The following is a 16,775-nucleotide window of genomic DNA, read 5'->3' on the forward strand; positions in this document are numbered from 1 at the left end:
AGTACCAGGAGCAACACCACCATTATGAAGGTGTGAGGCAGTTTTGCCAAATTCCCTAAAAACAGGCTTCCTCTGCAGATGGTAAATTACATCTGTGTAACACTTTTCTTAAAATATAATTATAGCCCTTTATAAGGGACTAAAAAGATGGTAAAGAAGGTGATTTTTTAATAATCACCAAATCCTGGGAAGTTAGAACTTAATGCTACCTTTGTAACCTTTATTTCATTGCTTCTGCTTATACAACCAGGAACAAATCAAGTGGACTCTGAGGCTAGACCTTAAGACCGATTAGCTGTGTTGCCATTAGTCATGTTCCACGATGAAAACAAGAGCACATGCCCTTGACTTAAAACCCTGAGCATGAAGTTGAAGGTGAAGAGACGAGAATTTGATGAGGAAAAAAAAAAAAGATTGAAGTCATTATGCAAGTAGACATTCATGCTTTACCAAGTACAGAGTCAGTACTTACTAACAAGAAAGGCAGTAAATACAGCTCATTGTCTTAAATGGCCTAAGATTATTTATATCTATTCTTTCCAATTTTCTGGCTGAGCAGCATGTGCTTAAAAATCAAAGGAGGCTTGGCAGCAGCCACTGCACAGACCCAATCCCATAGGCTTCCTCGCCTCGCTCCACTTTCTCTGCAACCATGTCTGACAAAGCTGACGTGGCTGAGATTGAGAGATTCAATAAGCAGAATTTGAAGAGGGTGGAGATACAAAAGAAGAATCCACTGCCTTCAAAAGAAACAATTGAACTAGAGAGGCAAACAGATGAATCATAACAAGGCATGTATGCCAAAATGCATTGTATGTTCCTCAATCATCGCCTTCTTGTTTTACTTCTTTGGGTTATTTAACACTGTAAGATGCGAAGAGGTTGGATCAGGTTTAAATGACTGTGCTGCCTCCTTTTTGCCTGAAAGGACTGAGAACAACTGACAATGGAGGCCTCCTCTGCCTCCTCCATCTGCCTGTCTGGCTGGCTGGGGAGGAAAAGTACTCACACATTGGTGAAGGAAGAAGTTGGGTGGGAAGACAGTGAACTAGGGTCAAAACTAAGCTGGTCCCCGGAATCTTCTTGAAGGATATAAAACATAGCATAAAAAGAGTGTCATTTTGTTGTTGTTCAAATTATCTTAATTATTTAGAATGAATTGACCTAGCTTCACATACATATATTATAATTTAATGTCACAGCCCTCCTTGAAAACGAAAATTGGTATTGATGCAAAGACATATCTTTATTAATATAATGAGGCTTTGCAGTAGTTCTGGAGTCAGGGAAGATAATTTATTATAAAGCATAAATTGATCTGAAATGGATGATATGTCTGTATATCTCAAAGTTCACCCTTGTAAACTTTGGTTAAGTTGATCTCTCAAAGTCTTGGCTGCCTTGTTGAAAAATCTTATATAATAGCTGTATTCTCATTATAAGGTCACCATGATGACCCTTTGTGATGAAGGAAGGCATGTAAAGCACATAGCACAGCATGCTCCTTGGTAAGCACTCAATAAAAACAATTATCAGTATTCTCCATGTTCCTAACACTCTGTGCAATCGCTATGCCTTTTGCTCATATCAAGGATCAGCAGCGCTTCAACATATAGCAGACCTCTCAGCCCCGACAACACACCTCTAAATAATAGGAACAAAAGCAATAATGAGAAATCAGTACTTTACTAAAGATTTTGTGTTGTTACAGGGAAAAGCATTCCTCTCTCACACTGTGTGGAAAATCTCCTCTGTTTTCCCAGGAAATGCATCTCTTGCCTATAGCTGATATACCCTACCTCTGCTCCCCTGTGGTGGCACAAGATAAGAGACCAGCAGTTACCTGAACTCCAAGCAGTATTAGTTATCAATATGCCAAGGGATGAGGGAAGGAGTGGCTCATCCTGCCTCTAGACCTTATCAAAACTAATGTCAATATTTCCCTCAAAATGTCAGTAGCAAGAATCAAATTTTACAAATAGAATAATATCTTAAACATTTGGAAAAACTTGCAATGCAGGACCAATTCAAATGTCACCTCTCCTATAAAATTGTTCTGAACTAAGCAGAGCCAGGCATAAGAAGAAGAGCTAGTTACAAGTGAGGAATCCTGGTTCTGCTGGTAACTAGCTATATGACCTTAGGAATATCCTTGTATTCTTCAGTTTTGTCATCTGGAGGAAATATTGGCTAAATTATTCCTAAGATACCTTCTAACTCAAAAATCACATCATGATCTTCCTGCAAATACAATAAGCAAATATTAAAGCAAATCTTTCTTTCATCTCATTTTTCAAGGTATCTTTCAAATCCGTTTGTTTAAAGTAAGCTATGCCTTAATTATGCTATCTAAACTCAGGGAAGCCAATAATACAGGCCTGTGGCACAGGCTTAGACATGTAATAAAGAAAAGTAAGGATACATTGCATATGGTTTCATTTACCTAAATTGAATGCCAAGGAAGCAAATTCCATCTATATATACAGAGCTAACTCCTCTGTAGAAATATTTTCCATACCAATGTTGTCTCTCAGTGGAATCTGAAGGTGTCCCCTGCAACACCTGAGTGTCACATTGAAGGGGAATAATAATTATATTTTCTTTCACATGTCTAGCTCAAAGAAATGTTAAAAAATGTTGGTGGAACGAAGTTCAAATGAAATTACCATTAGTACAACTTTTAAAAATGAGAAGTGACTAGGCTTTTCCTTCCTTTGTGAAGTCTTCTGATTGATGAACTGTAAGGATGATGGGAGAATTCAAACTGAAGCCAGTGGAAAAGAGACTGGTAATTAATCCTTTGAAGGGATTCTCTGAATTCTGAGTTGCTTTTAATGTTTTTTGCTAATTTTGGAAGAATCAATCTCAAATCCATTGAATTCCAAATAGCCAGAAGACAGGAAGAGAAATCATTGGACCTCTACTAAAACTACTTCCTTTTAAATATAAATCCATTTACCCATAATGTCATTGATTCTTCTTGTGGCTAACATAAATATAGAATAATAAATTACTATTTTATATAAAATTATTAACCCAGGCAATTGCTTCCAGAATAATTCTATTACAGGGATAGCTTTATGACTGATTTTTAAGTATCATCAATAATGATTCATGATCTATGTTAAGAAGTCTGCAGGCCTTTTTACTTTCTGTTTATAGAATAAGCATCAAGACCAAAGAATCTGATTTCTCCATGGTTAGTGCAGTACTGGCTTCAGGCTTCCTTATACTTTGAACTGCGTAGTGCTGGATATTTCCCCAAATAAGAACTTACTATTTCTTTCAAATTTTATGTTATAGACTATCACTTTTTATTATCAAAGCTCAATGAAGTCTCCCAGGAACCCACCCTTTCTCTTTCTGCTTATGAACTAGATGTCCTTATGTGCAAGGTTTTGGGGGAAAAAACCCAGCCCACTAATAATTTTAACCAGATCTCCCTAGGTTTATCAATTCTCCCTTTAATGATGTTTTCACCAGTTACTTTAATAAGATACCTTGGAATATAGTCTTTTTGTTACCAGAGATCTGGTTTGGGGAAGGGTGAGTTCTAACAGACCCAACACTTGCCCCCAAGACCAAATGGAAAAAGTGATGGTGAAGTAGGAAAGAAATTTATTCTTAGTGTGTCCACACTGGGAAGACAGATCTAAAGTGTTTCATGGTATTAACAGTAGCTTTGGGGTAAAATATGGAAAAAACTGAGGGGGTTTTCATAGCCAGCAATCTTGCTCAGACAGGTCATCATTTGGTTGATCACTATCCTAAGACTGATCATGTATCCTTGTCAGACCATGGAACTCTGTGCTGGTAAAACAGTTTCAACTCTTGTCACAAGATATTTATTGTTTAGACCCTCTAGCCAAAAAGGAAAGAGGGAATTAGTTCTGTCAATGATGGAGCCTCCCTTCAGGTTTAGGGCTATGACTGGAGGACTTCAAAGGGCTACTTAATGGGTCTAGAATAGGACATTATAAAATCTGACAAGTGGCAATCTGTTCATTATGATGTTCTTATAAATTTCAAAAGTATCTTAGTTACTCTTTCTTATTTTGATGGTTTCCAACTTGAAGATGAAGGATTACCCATCCAGAGAACATTTTTTCAGTGATTAACATGCACAGTTAAATAAGAATCTGATCAGAAGTTTAAGGTAGCGAAAAGAGAGAGAGATGCCATATGAAGGCACAGATGTCGAAATTTTATCCTCTTTTTAGTTATTTATCAGACATCTGCCGGCCCAAGTGAAGAGTCAGTGCTTTTAACAAAAGAGACTTTAAGTCCCTGTTATACTTTCCTTACACCTTGTTCATCATTCATTTCAGACAAATCTACTCAAAATGTCATGAAGCATAACTCTTTAAATAAGATTTCACAATTAATTAGCTTTATACATCAAACATATCAAAACTATCAGATTTTTGGTTAAAAACACATACTTGCAGAACAATTAAACATCCCTGGAATCTACCTATGAAATTATTCTAATAAAAACTATAACAACTGAAGGCAAAGTTTATTCTACTTATTTTTATTAATGCTATGATCAAAGTAGGTACTCCAGAGTATTTTTTAATTAATTTCATTACTAAGGGCAAAGCATATTAGGAAATTTATCTATATATGTCTTATTGTTTTAAAGACTGGATGTTTCTGTACTTTTTAATTAGAGAATTATCTCTAAGCAAATGGTTGGATCTTATGGAATGGCTACAATGAGACAGTTGTGCAATAAGCTATTTTAGATTGGGGAGATTAGAGAGAAATGTTAGGAGTCATAGTTTTCTTTTTGTCTTTTCTTTTACTCTATCTTAATTGAGTTATCTATTCAATGAGAGTAATGTTTCTTGGGACATCCACTTTTTTCTCTTCAGAAAAAATGCAGTGTCACACCAACCCAAGGTGGAATAAAACATAAGACTATTGTCTGGTCAACATGAAGTAGATTAAGATATAATGTGGGCCCCACAAAGACAGTGCTCAGGAAGACTTCACTCAGTGCAGATTAAATTGGTAAGGGGGGCACATGAAAGACCTCAAAGTACTCATCAAACAAAGGAAATATGTTTTTAGTGGAACTGGAAAAACAGGATATTTTTGTTCTTTTGTTCAGTGGATATTTATGATCTGCTATTACTTATTATGATCAAGTATTATTTTAGGAACTGAGTATGAAGAACAAAACTGACATGTTCCCTGTCCTTAAGAAAGATATAGTCCAATAAAAGATATAGTCACAATTTAAAAATGATAATATTCAAATACAACTTCTGGTGAATGTAAAGGAATGACAAACTTGGTAAAATGACAGAAAATTTAAAGGTAGCCTCCTTAGATATCATGATTTTTCTGCCTTTGTAGGGCAGACCTTCTACTTGAGAACTGTAGAATGAGAGAAGACCAGTTTTACAAAGAACAGGGAGGGTGAATGCTCAAAAATAGAGATCCACAAACATTCTGTAATGTGACAAAGAGTAAGTATTTTCATGTTTTACAGGCCATTTGCTTCCTGCTGCAACTAATCAATTCTGGCATCAGAGTATGAATGAACCTAAACCAAAGGCCGTGGCAATGTTCCAATAAAACTTTATTGAAAAAAAAAAAAAACAAGGCAATGGGCCAGATTTGATCTAGGAGATACACCTTTTGAGTTCCTGCTCTAGCTGGATGTGTTACCTGGGCAAATGTTGTGACATGAGGCAAGGATTGCTGTGTCGAGAAAATGATAGAAGACTGGTATGGATAAAATCAAGTAAGTGGGAACTGAGGGGCATGAAAAGAGCTTGATGAGACAGCAGGAGCCAGATCATGCACTGCTTTAAGCTCATGGTAAGAACATTGGATTTTAGTAGATTTTATTTAGGTCTCTTAAAATTTTAAGTAGGGTAGTAATACTCTTTAGGTATGAAAATTCATTTTAATTTCTATGCAGAGAACAGACTGGAAGACTATTGAAGCAGTCCTAGAAATATAGTCATGACCTGGATTCACATGGTCATGTGAATTAAAGAATTAAAAGGAGTAGAAGAGGAAATATTTGAGATACATTTAATGATGAGGGTCCTAACTGATGGACTGAATGTAGAGGAGGTAACAATGAAAGAGAAGCAAAAAAATAATCTTGATGTTTAAGGTCTGGCTGAGGCAATTTTATTACTCATAGGTAATTAAGTGGGACTAAATTATATTTTCCAAAGAGGAATACCAAAGAGACAAAAGCCTAAAAGTTAAGCTGAATCTACTTTAGGAAATATCTTAAGTAAATTGTATTTGTTTTATTGAAAAAGAAAAAAAAATAATGAAAGGCTTTGGAGAGGGAAATAATATAGCCAGAGTTGTACAATAAACTGTTTTAGGTTAGGTAGATTAGAGAGAAATGCTAGGAGTCATAGGAAGTTAACGAATTATTAACATCATAAAATAGAGATCACAAACCTGATTCAGAAAATGTATGAAACAATTTCTACTAGAAATTGTATGAAACGTATTCAATAATTTTGGTTGAGGCTATTTAAGATAAATAAACAAAATAAAATTTTAGAAGGTAAAAACACAAGAGGAATAAAAGCTAGTTTTAAAGGGAAATGTGGATAATTAGATTGGCAAGTTAGTACAACTGAGCCCCAAAACTAACTCTGAGTCAGTTGTCTGACAGAGAAGAAAAATAAAGTAAAATAACAAGATAAAATGAAGGTGGAGGAGGTGGAAATGGATTAAGTAACTCCCATCTGATATATGGAAATATAGCTCTTTTCCAGGGGAGAAACATTAAATGATAAAAGAAATACATATCATAATCTTTTATTAAGGGAAAATTAAAGATAATAATAAACTATGCCATAATAAATATTTGCTTAAAATATAGATACTCCTGACAAGTAGTTTGTTAAATTGAAAACTCTCATGTCTTATATGCTAAATACTGAATAAAAGTTGAACTCATTGTACCATAGACCTCGGATGGAATTTTTTCAGAAAGTAAGAGCAATTAAGTTCAGATAATGGGTTTTACAATTAATTGGCTTGATTCAGAAATAAGTCTCAGAAAATAAGAACAGTTAGTGGTTCCCTGACATTTCCTCCCAACTCCAAACACCCAGAACATTAGTAATATCAACTCTACAGATCACCAAGTAGGTAAGAGTTAGTAGTGTGGGCTCTGGAACCAGACAGTCAGGATATAAAACATTTGCTGGAAAACAGAGTGGCTGTGGACCCTAAATGGCCAGACATTCCAAAAGAACTGTGATAATCAAGAAGAAAAGGTGTCGTGTAGCTAAAACTTCAACTGGCAGAAAGTTAAAGTAATTTGTCAGCTACATTAACTATTAAACTAATGCCTACAGAAATAAGACAATAAGGTATGGTTCATTGTTTATTGTACCCACAATGGGCTTTTCAGTTGCTTCTGTTTTATTAGAGTATTCAATGAATCTAAATGTGACCATTCCCGTTACTAATCTAGTTCAATGTGATTTATTTCCCGATTTCTTAACTAGTATTTCTGATGCATTATAAACTTGCCATTTTGCAAAGATAATTGGGTTGGCTATATTTAATTTTAATTGAATTTTTGACCTTTAAGGATCCAGTTTAGCCAAATTGATATCTGATTAGGAGTATTTTCAGTAGACTTATTAGTCTGGCTTATTATCTAAGATTGCAGAGTCATGTTGAATAAGGAGATTATCTTCAGTCTCCTGGCAAGTATATACAATGTGTATTTTTTAATTGTACCCAGAAGCAATGGGTACAATGGGGAAGAAGAATACATTTGTTAAAGACTTTTTAAAGACTACTATCATTGATGGTGTGTATTCAGTTGAAAAAAACACCACACTCCTAAACATTTGATTGAACAACCACCAATGACTAGGAGTTTATAGGGTTAAAAAACAAAAAAAAAACACACAGCTGTGAGCTTTACTTTTCCTCCAGAGCAAGTTATTTCTGCTAGATAATAGAATTTGCTGATGTTTCTTCTAAACAAAGAATTGATGTCAGTTGACTTTATCTTGTTTTTTTCCCTCTTAATCCGTGTCTCCCTCCAACATTTCCCACCTTGGTTCTAGCTTCTTTAAGGAATATCCACTGTGTATTCTTACCTCTCTGCCTTTGCTTAAACTGTTCCCTCTACCTGGAATGACTTCTAACCCACCCCCTCCCAAGTAGGGAAATTTCACTCCCTCTTTTCATAGTGCAATGCTTACTCCTCTGTTACAACTTCTAATATGTTTTCTGCCTCCCTGATTTTCTTGAGCCCTGGACTATGACTCATTCATCTCTATATTCCCAGTACCGTATATGCTTGGCACATGGCATACAGAGAATTAAATTCATGCACAGGGAATTAAGATTCCCTTATGGAGTACAACAGTTGTGGAAAACAGTATGGAAGTTGCTCAAAAAATTGAAACTAGAACCAAGTAATTAAGAATGCAAATATCCCAAACCATGCTATGTTAAAAAAAAAAAAAAAAAGTTTGTCAGAAAGCCCTTGGTCTAACTAAAAGCATTAAGTTAGCAATTAGTGAATGACATGGGAAAAAAGTAGAAAATGTATTCTTGAATTAATATTTCATCTCATTATTTATTACTCAATTTTATGAAATAACATTTATTTTAAGCCCTAGTGACATATTTACAACATATGGCATATGAACAGAGTTTACAACTGCTTACCTTGAGCTGACAGGGAAGACGTTATGAAATAACTGTTTTTATTGCTCCCTCATAAACTACATCACCAAGAAACAAAAAAGTTAGTCTAAAATGTACTTTCATATGGAATTTTATGAGGTGGAAAGGGATAAGAAGACATATTTCTTTATGTTCAAATAACAACAATATCATTGTTATAATAACTGAGGCTGGGTTACTTTATATTAAAAAAAAGAGGTTTATTCCCTTCTCAGTTCTGTAGGTTCAAAGGCATAGTGCCACTACCAATAGGGCTCTGGCAAGGACCTCATAGCAAATGGTATTACAACATAGAAATGTATGTGAAAGGAAAAGATCATGTCAGAAACAAGTGACGGTTTTGTCATAACAACCTCTCCTAGGAATAACCCAGATGTCCCACAAGAATCATGTTAATCTCTTCCAAGGGCAGTACCTCCAATGACAAAGGACCTCCCACTGAGCCTCCCTCTCTTAAAGATTTCCCCTCCTTTCAACACTGAGGACCAAGCCTCTGATACGTGAACCTTTGGAGGACAAACCACATTCAAACTATAGCACAGGACAAAGCAAGCCCCCAACAAAGAAGTGGTGACGAGAAGAGAAGAGAAAAGAAAAGAAGAGAAGAGAGGAGAGGGGAGGGGAGGGGAGAGGAGAGGAGAGGAGAGGAGAGAGAAGAAGAAAGAGAGACAAAGAAGCTATGCTTCTTTAATATTATTTTTTAGCACATGAACATTAAAAACCATGTATTTTACACAGCTCTGAATTTAAGTTTAAAAAGCAATTCCTAAAAGTCAAGAGCTAATGAACCTATCTGATGAGTTGGCAGCATACCATATACAAAATTTTTCAAATGATTTTAAAACACAGTAATCTGATTGAACATATCTAGTGTGATATGTCTCCTTAAAGACTTTAAAAAAAAAAAAACACTGCAAACAAAACTCATTCCATTTCTGATAATGATTGATCATGTTGGATTTGTGTATCGGTATACAGCAAATGAGAAATCATGTTGATGTCATTGGGAACTGGGATTTTTGGAATAGGAAAAAGACACAAAATGATGAAGTTAAATAAAGACTTTATGATATCCTGATCTGAATAGCATCAGCATACACTCATGATTTTATGTGTGCACATACACGTTTCTCAGCTCCATCTGTAGAAAGGTCTTGAAGTGCTAAAGAACGTGATGGTAATGTGCAGTCTTAATACTCTGATTATGATCTTTCATTATCATTTCTGATCCAGAGGAAATTGAAGCTTCTTCGGAGAAATTCCAGTTCTGAGTCAGGAAATACATAACTTAAACCTGAAACATTGTGTTGCACTGAAACCAATAAAACTATTTGTTTTAGTCAGCTTTTTGTCTCTGTGATCAAAAGACCTGATAAGAACAATTGTAGAGGAGGAAAAGGTTATTTGGCATACATGGTTTTAGAGGTCTCAGACCATAGATGGCTGATTCCACAGCTCTGGACTCATGTGAGGCAGAACACCATGGAGGAAGGATAAGGCACAGGAAAGCAGCTCAGGACAGGCAATCAGGAAGCACAGAGAAACAGACAGCCCCCCCCCATACCAAGGGACAAAATAAAAACCCTAAGGGCACTCCTCCCAGGACCCACCTATTCCAGCCACACTCTACCTATTTATCACAGAGTTATTCCTGTCAGTGGATTAATGCTCTCATTAGGTTAAGGCTCTCATAACCCAACCATTTCACCTCTAAATTTTCTTGCATTGTTTCACACATGAGCTTTAAACCATAACACCATAACACTATCAGATCTTATTAAAGGCATATAAAAAGTCCCAGGAGTCAATTTGAAGGGTTTCCTGCTGGCGAAGAATGTCATAACTGGAGGACAAATTGGAAGACTATCTACCATGGATTAAAATGTTTCAAATGTGTCTAAATCTATGAGGCCATCATAGTCCAAATTTAAAAAGAAATTGGTCTTACTTGAATGTGTTAATTTGGCAACTCATTTTTCAAATTAGTATAAGCACATAATTAAGCATTTATCCCATCTACCCTATATTAATTATCTTGGAAAAATTAAATAGCTGTTGACAAAAATGTTTCTCTTTATAAGAAAGAAATAAGCCAGCTGATAAATGATAAAATAGGAATAGCACTATTTTGAAACTACTGATGAATTAAGGATTTAGAAAGTGATTATCAATAGCTGTTGACATCTCAAAAGGAGAAAAGACTACGTATCAGGTGCATACTAGCAGAACTGTGGAACACATGTAAAGTAGCCCTGCCTAAAAAAATAAAATAAAAACCAAATCAAGTTTCTAGATACTACAATTATCAATTAATAGGAAATAGGACACAGGAAAAAAAGCTTAAAAGCAATTCACAGATTCCAGAATGTAATATACTCTACTGACCTGTTTTGTCAACAACTATAATACAGGGAAGGGAAGAGAAGAAAGAAGTATTGGTTGAAGAGATATAAGAGACATACAATGAACTGAATGTTCAAGTCTCTAATAAACTTCATTTGTTGACATTCTAACCCAAGGCAACAGTATCAGGAAATGAGGGCCTTTGAAAGGTAATTAGGTCATGAGGGTGGAGCCCTTGAGAATGGGATTAGTGGTGTTTAGCTTTTTGAGTTCTTTATACACCCTAGAGATTAGTGCTCCATCTGATGTGTGAGGGGTAAAAATTTGCTCCCAAGATGTAGGCTCTCTGTTCCCCTCACAGATTTGTTTCTTTTGCTGAGAAGAAACTATTTAGTTTGATTCCATCCCATTTATTGATTCTTGGTTTTAATTCTTGCGTTATAGGAGTCTTATTAAGGAAGTTGGGGCCTAATCCCACATGATGAAGATTACTACTACTACTACTACTACTACTACTACTACTTTTTCTTCTATTAGATAGAGAGTCTCTGGTTTAATTCCTAGGTCCTTGATCCACTTTGAGTTGAGGATTTGCAGTTTTCCCAGCATCATTTATTGAAGAGGCTACTGGCCAACGACATGAACAGACACTTCTCAGAAGAGGATATACAATCAATCAACAAATATTTGAAAAAAATGATCATCATCTCTAGCAATTAGAGAAATGCAAATCAAAACTACTCTAAGATACCATCTCACTCCAGTCAGAATGGCAGCTATTATGAAGACAAACAATAATAAGTGTTGGCGAGGATGTGGGGAAAAAGACACACTCATACATTGCTGGTGGGACTGCAAATTGGTGCAGCCAATATGGAAAGCAGTATGGAGATTCCTTGGAAAACTTGGAATGGAACCACCATTTGACCCTGCTATCCCTCTCCTCAGTCTATACCCAAAGGACTTAAAAACAGCATACTACAGGGACACAGCCACATCAATGTTTATAGCAGCACAATTCACAATAGCTAAACTGTGGAACCAACCTAAATGCCCTTCAGTAGATGAATCGATTAAAAAAATGTGGCATATATACACAATGGAATTTTACTCAACAATAAAAGAGAATAAAATCATGGCATTTGCAGGTAAATAGATGCAATTGGAGAAGATAATGCTAAGTGAAGTTAGCCAATCCCCCCCCCCCAAAAAAAAAAAAAACAGTGAATGGTTTCTCTGATATAAGGTGACTGACTCATAGTGGGGTAGAGAGAGGGAGCATGGGAGGAATTGACGAACTCTAGATAGGGCAGAGGGGTGGGAGGGGAAGGAAGGGAACAGAGGGTTAGCAATGATGGAGGAATGTGATAGACAGTATTATCCAAAGTACATATATAAAGACATGAATTGGTGTGAACATATTCTATGTACAGAGATATGAAAAATTTTGTTCTATATGAGTAATAAGAATTGTGATGCATTTCTCTGTCATGTATTTAAAAAATATAAGCAATTTAAAAAATGGAATTAGTGGGGCTGGGGTTGTGGCTCAGTGGTAGAGCACTCGCCTAGAACCCGTGAGGCACTGGGTTCGATCCTCAGCACCACATGAAAATGAAATAAAGATATTGTATCCACCTACAACTCAAAAATAAATATTTTTTAAAAAGAATGGGATTAGTGTCCTCAAAAAAGAAATTCCATAGAGGTCTTTTGCCCTTTTTATGCCATTAGAAGACGCAAAAAGGAGACAAGATGACAGACAGCCTGTAACCTAGAAAAGAACCCTCACCAGAACCAGGCAGTGCTGATACCTTCATCTCAGACTGCCAGACTTCAGAACTGCGATTTGGGGGGGTGGGGACTGAGGGACTTCTGTTGTTTATAAGAAACCCAGCTCAAGGAATTTCATTATAGCTGCCTGGTCTGATAAAGATAAGACATGTGTTGAATGAACTTCATTATAATTCTGATTTCAACCAGTAAATTATATGAGGTAGGGAGAACTTATGAGCTATATGAGAACATTTGAATGTTGATGGATATTTAATGGCAAAATGAATTATGTTGTTTTAGATGGAATGTTAACGTGGTTATGTTTTTACTAGGAAAAAAATCCTTACCTTTTAGATAGACTGGCTGAAACATTTACAGTTGCAAATGATGAAATGTCTGGAATTTGCTTAAAATATTCTGGTGGTGGGGGGGGATTAGGAAAAGTTGTAGATAAAAACTTAAAAATTGTTTTAAGTGGATTAGCTTTTCTACTTTTGTGCATGTTTATAATATTCCCTATACAGTGTTTTGAAAACAAAATTAAAATGCTTATATTGTGAGTTTACATTTAAACAAATGAGACACGTGTGTATTTATAACTTCAAGGTTAAGAAAGAACAAATATTAGAGGGGAAAATGTTATTGGTTTAATTGAGTTTCAAAAATCTATTCCTTTTACACACTACATAATATAATTAATTGAAAAAATAATACTAAGAACAACTCAAAACAAGATGTGACAGCACTTAGTTCCTTTAGAGGTGAAAGAAATGTAATTTGTGCGACAGATGTTATTTTTTTTGACAGATGTTATTTGTCAAATAATTTTATTTGCTAGTGACCACGCAGCTGGCATTGTCACTATACTTTCAGATACAGAGAACTCTATGGCTGATCTGTAAGCTCTTTAGTGACACAGTATGTGCATCCTCATACCGTCTTGCTGGTTTGGGGTTTTCAGCAAGAACAGTTTGGACATTTACTCCCCTCCACCCCACCCGACCCCTGCTCCTGGGTGTGGCAAGGAATAGGACTTTTTGAAACAAAAGACATCCTAGGATTGCATTGATGAAAGAGTAATCTCTACAAGCAGTGCCAAGTTTCAATTCCCCTATCTCCCAAGGGTAAAACCTGTTTCCATCCTCCGAAAATCGTTTTGTAATGCTGAAGAAATGACAGTATTCTGGTTGATTTAGGAGAGGAACGTTGCAGTCATAGTTAGATGCTATAGCTCAGAAACACTAAAAATTCTAGGAAGGTAGAAATAGGAGAGAGAGAGAGAGAGAGAGAGAGAGAGAGAGAGAGAGAGAGAGAGAGAGAGAGAGAGAGAGNNNNCTAGAATGGAAGAAGCTGAAGAGAGAGAGAGAGAGAGAGAGAGAGAGAGAGAGAGAGAGAGAAGGGAAATCCACATCCCAACCGAGGTGTTTCTTTCGTAGCCTGATTTCCTAAGACAGAATTTCAACGCCTGAAGTTGTTTGGCCGCCCTCAAAAGTGCAACTTATCCTGACGTCTCCAGATGGAAAAAGAAAAAAAAGTTGTAGAAGTCCGAGGAATGAGTCACTTTGCTCAATTTTGATGAGTAATCTCAGGTGTCCCTGAGCCTTGTTCCGAAGGATAGGGGAGGGGGCGTCAGATTTGCAGATGGAAGAAGACAGACTGCTCTGGATTGGATGGCGAGACCTGGATTTTCCTAAAATTGCGTCATTTAGAACCCAATTGAGTCCAGATGTTATGGGAACCGACGGGTTACTGTCTCGGAAACTCTCAATCACGCAAGCGAAAGGAGAGGAGGCGGCTAATTAAATATTGAGCTGAAAGTCGCGTGGGGAGAGTGTCACGTGTGTCTCGAAGCTCGTCACGCCTGAGATAAATACCGCGAAGCACGGAGCAGGCAAAAGAGCGCGATCGGACCTCCTCCTCCACCACAGCTGCAACCGAGAGTGCTGAGCGCTCAGCTTGCGCTCAGACGCCACTGGATCCCTGCGGGTCGGTCCGCCGCAGTAAGTACCCGCGTACCGCCAGCTGTGGCTGCCGGGCTTTCCCCCATTGCGCATCTGTCCAAGGGGGCCACACGCGACCTTCCGGTGCGCGGCTGCTTCTGGGGACTGTGGGGAGACTTGTTTCTCAAGTGCCAACGCCCCTCTTTGTTTTCCACCTGCAGAGCCTCCAGACTCGAGGGTATGGGTTAGTGGGTTAGGTCTGGGGAGCTAAGACTAGGGGACAAGGGGATTTGAGAATCCTTGGGGAGTGGTTCTCTTTCCTAAAGAGTCCAGGCGAGAGATGTACCTCTTATGCTTTTTATCTTGGTTAAACTGGACCCGAGTTCCGTTGTGGGGCCAAATATTCTGCCGCTCTAACTCTTAGAGGTTTATATACGTGTTTTTTTCCTTCCCTCTCTTTGGTGTCTTCTCCTGCACCCTTCCCAGAAATCCAACATGAAAATCCTCGTGGCCTTGGCAGTCTTTTTTCTCGTCTCCACTCAACTGTTTGCGGAAGAAATCGGTGCCAACGATGACCTAAATTATTGGTCCGACTGGTCCGACAGTGATCAGATCAAGGTGAGACTCTATCCCGGCACGGCCCGCGCTCCTTTTCCTGGGTCGGAGCCGTTACCATTCCCCTAGGATAGCACCCGAGTTAGCCTGGCGGGCACCGAGTCCGCGACCAGAGACAGTAGAAGCGCGCGCGGAGGGGTGTAAAGGGGCGCCACCCCCAGGTTCTCCTCGGGATTTTGCGCCCAAGATCCAAGTTTCCTACACAGTCGGGTCCAGGAACTCCCTGAATGAGTGATCGCCTTCCTGATGAGCCCCTGTCCTCCCAAACCTGGAAACCTCACAAGATTTAATTCCCTAGTAACAGAGATTTCAGAGGCTTCCGTCCAGCTGCGCTGCCGGAGCGTTTGGAAATGTTAGGGACAGAAGAGGGCGCGTCGGTCGCGGGCAGAAGCGATGACTAGGGCGAGCTTCAGGGAACTTAGAAGGGCCGAGGTGGGTGGGAAGCTAACCTCTTGCCTGGATCGTTACTTTGAGGATCTGAGAAAGTAGCCACAAGTTTCCCTTTAGATGGCTCGCATGTTGGCGCGAGGCTGAGAGCGTTGTGCTAACAGTGTTAAGTGGTTGGTGCAGGTCGCTTAAAAGCATTGTCACCCTTCTCCACCCCAAACCCGCCGCCCGCACACCTGTGTACCTTGGGGCAGTGAGGGATCTCCAAAGCCAGCACCAGTGGCCAGTCGAGGGTGGCAGCGCGGCGGATGAAGTAAAATTCTTTGGGATGGAAGGAAAGAGCGGAGAGCGCTCTGGGCTGAAAGATGCCGCGGGGCTGCCAACCAGCCAGGGTCGGCTTATGGGAAGGAGGCAGCCCGGGGCAGGTAGAGGCAGAGATGTGGAGCCCCCGGGACAGGCTCCACTTAGTCTCTGCACTGGGGAGCCCGCCAGCTTCTCTTCTCTGGGCGAAGCTGCCTTCCCGAGTGAGCACATCAGCCGGCAGTCCAGGCTAGTGAGGTATTAGAGCTCACGGTGAGAATGGCTGGGGTTACAGGGAGCCTCATTCTAGTTACCTACATGCCGATTTGTCCCCCAGGAAGAGCTGCCGGAGCCCTTTGAGCATCTTCTGCAGAGAATCGCCCGGAGACCCAAACCTCAGCAGTTCTTTGGATTGATGGGCAAACGGGATGCTGGTGAGATAAACAAGGGTCCCTAGGTCTTCCCCTGCAAGCCGCCCTGTTCGCTAGCTTGCTCCTGGAGCAGCCAAGTGTCTCTTGCTTTTTGATAGACATTGCCACCCTAAGAGAGGTGTAACTCTCAGGATGAGATTCTGGCCCGCACCTAACACATGCACTTGCCCCTAGAAGGGCAAGATCAGTTTCACCCGTTTCATGGAATTCAAGAGACCCAAAACAGGAACCAACCTTAGCTACTAAGCACACTCTTGACTAAAGATCCCCCCCCCCCCAC

General features: G+C 38.8%; 2 protein-coding genes across 3 annotated transcripts in view; both read left to right on the forward strand.

The window, feature by feature from the left end:
• The first annotated feature begins 652 nt into the window (after nucleotides 1-652).
• LOC125611346 (thymosin beta-4-like) lies at nucleotides 653-787 on the forward strand. The gene has a single exon (XM_048785930.1). It carries the CDS (start codon nucleotides 653-655, stop codon nucleotides 785-787), a length of 135 nt encoding a protein of 44 aa, XP_048641887.1.
• Nucleotides 788-14,555: 13,768 nt separating this feature from the next.
• Tac1 (tachykinin precursor 1) overlaps nucleotides 14,556-16,775 on the forward strand; it is a 9,800-nt gene continuing 7,580 nt past the window's right edge. The window contains exons 1-3 of one of the 2 annotated variants that reach the window (XM_015488239.2): nucleotides 14,556-14,822; nucleotides 15,249-15,380; nucleotides 16,402-16,498. In XM_015488239.2, coding sequence (XP_015343725.1) covers nucleotides 15,258-15,380; nucleotides 16,402-16,498 — 220 coding nt within the window. In that variant the 5' untranslated portion in view covers nucleotides 14,556-14,822; nucleotides 15,249-15,257. The remainder of the gene's footprint in view (nucleotides 14,823-15,248; nucleotides 15,381-16,401; nucleotides 16,499-16,775) is intronic. The other variant, XM_015488238.2, reaches the window with a different exon arrangement.

Source organism: Marmota marmota, unplaced genomic scaffold, assembly GCF_001458135.2.
Source record: "Marmota marmota marmota unplaced genomic scaffold, marMar, whole genome shotgun sequence".
Classification (NCBI taxonomy): domain Eukaryota; kingdom Metazoa; phylum Chordata; class Mammalia; order Rodentia; family Sciuridae; genus Marmota; species Marmota marmota.

Coding starts and splice junctions, on each gene's coding strand:
- LOC125611346 (XM_048785930.1), top strand. CDS start 653: ATGTCTGACAAAGCTGACGTGGCTGAGATTGAGAGATTCAATAAGCAG.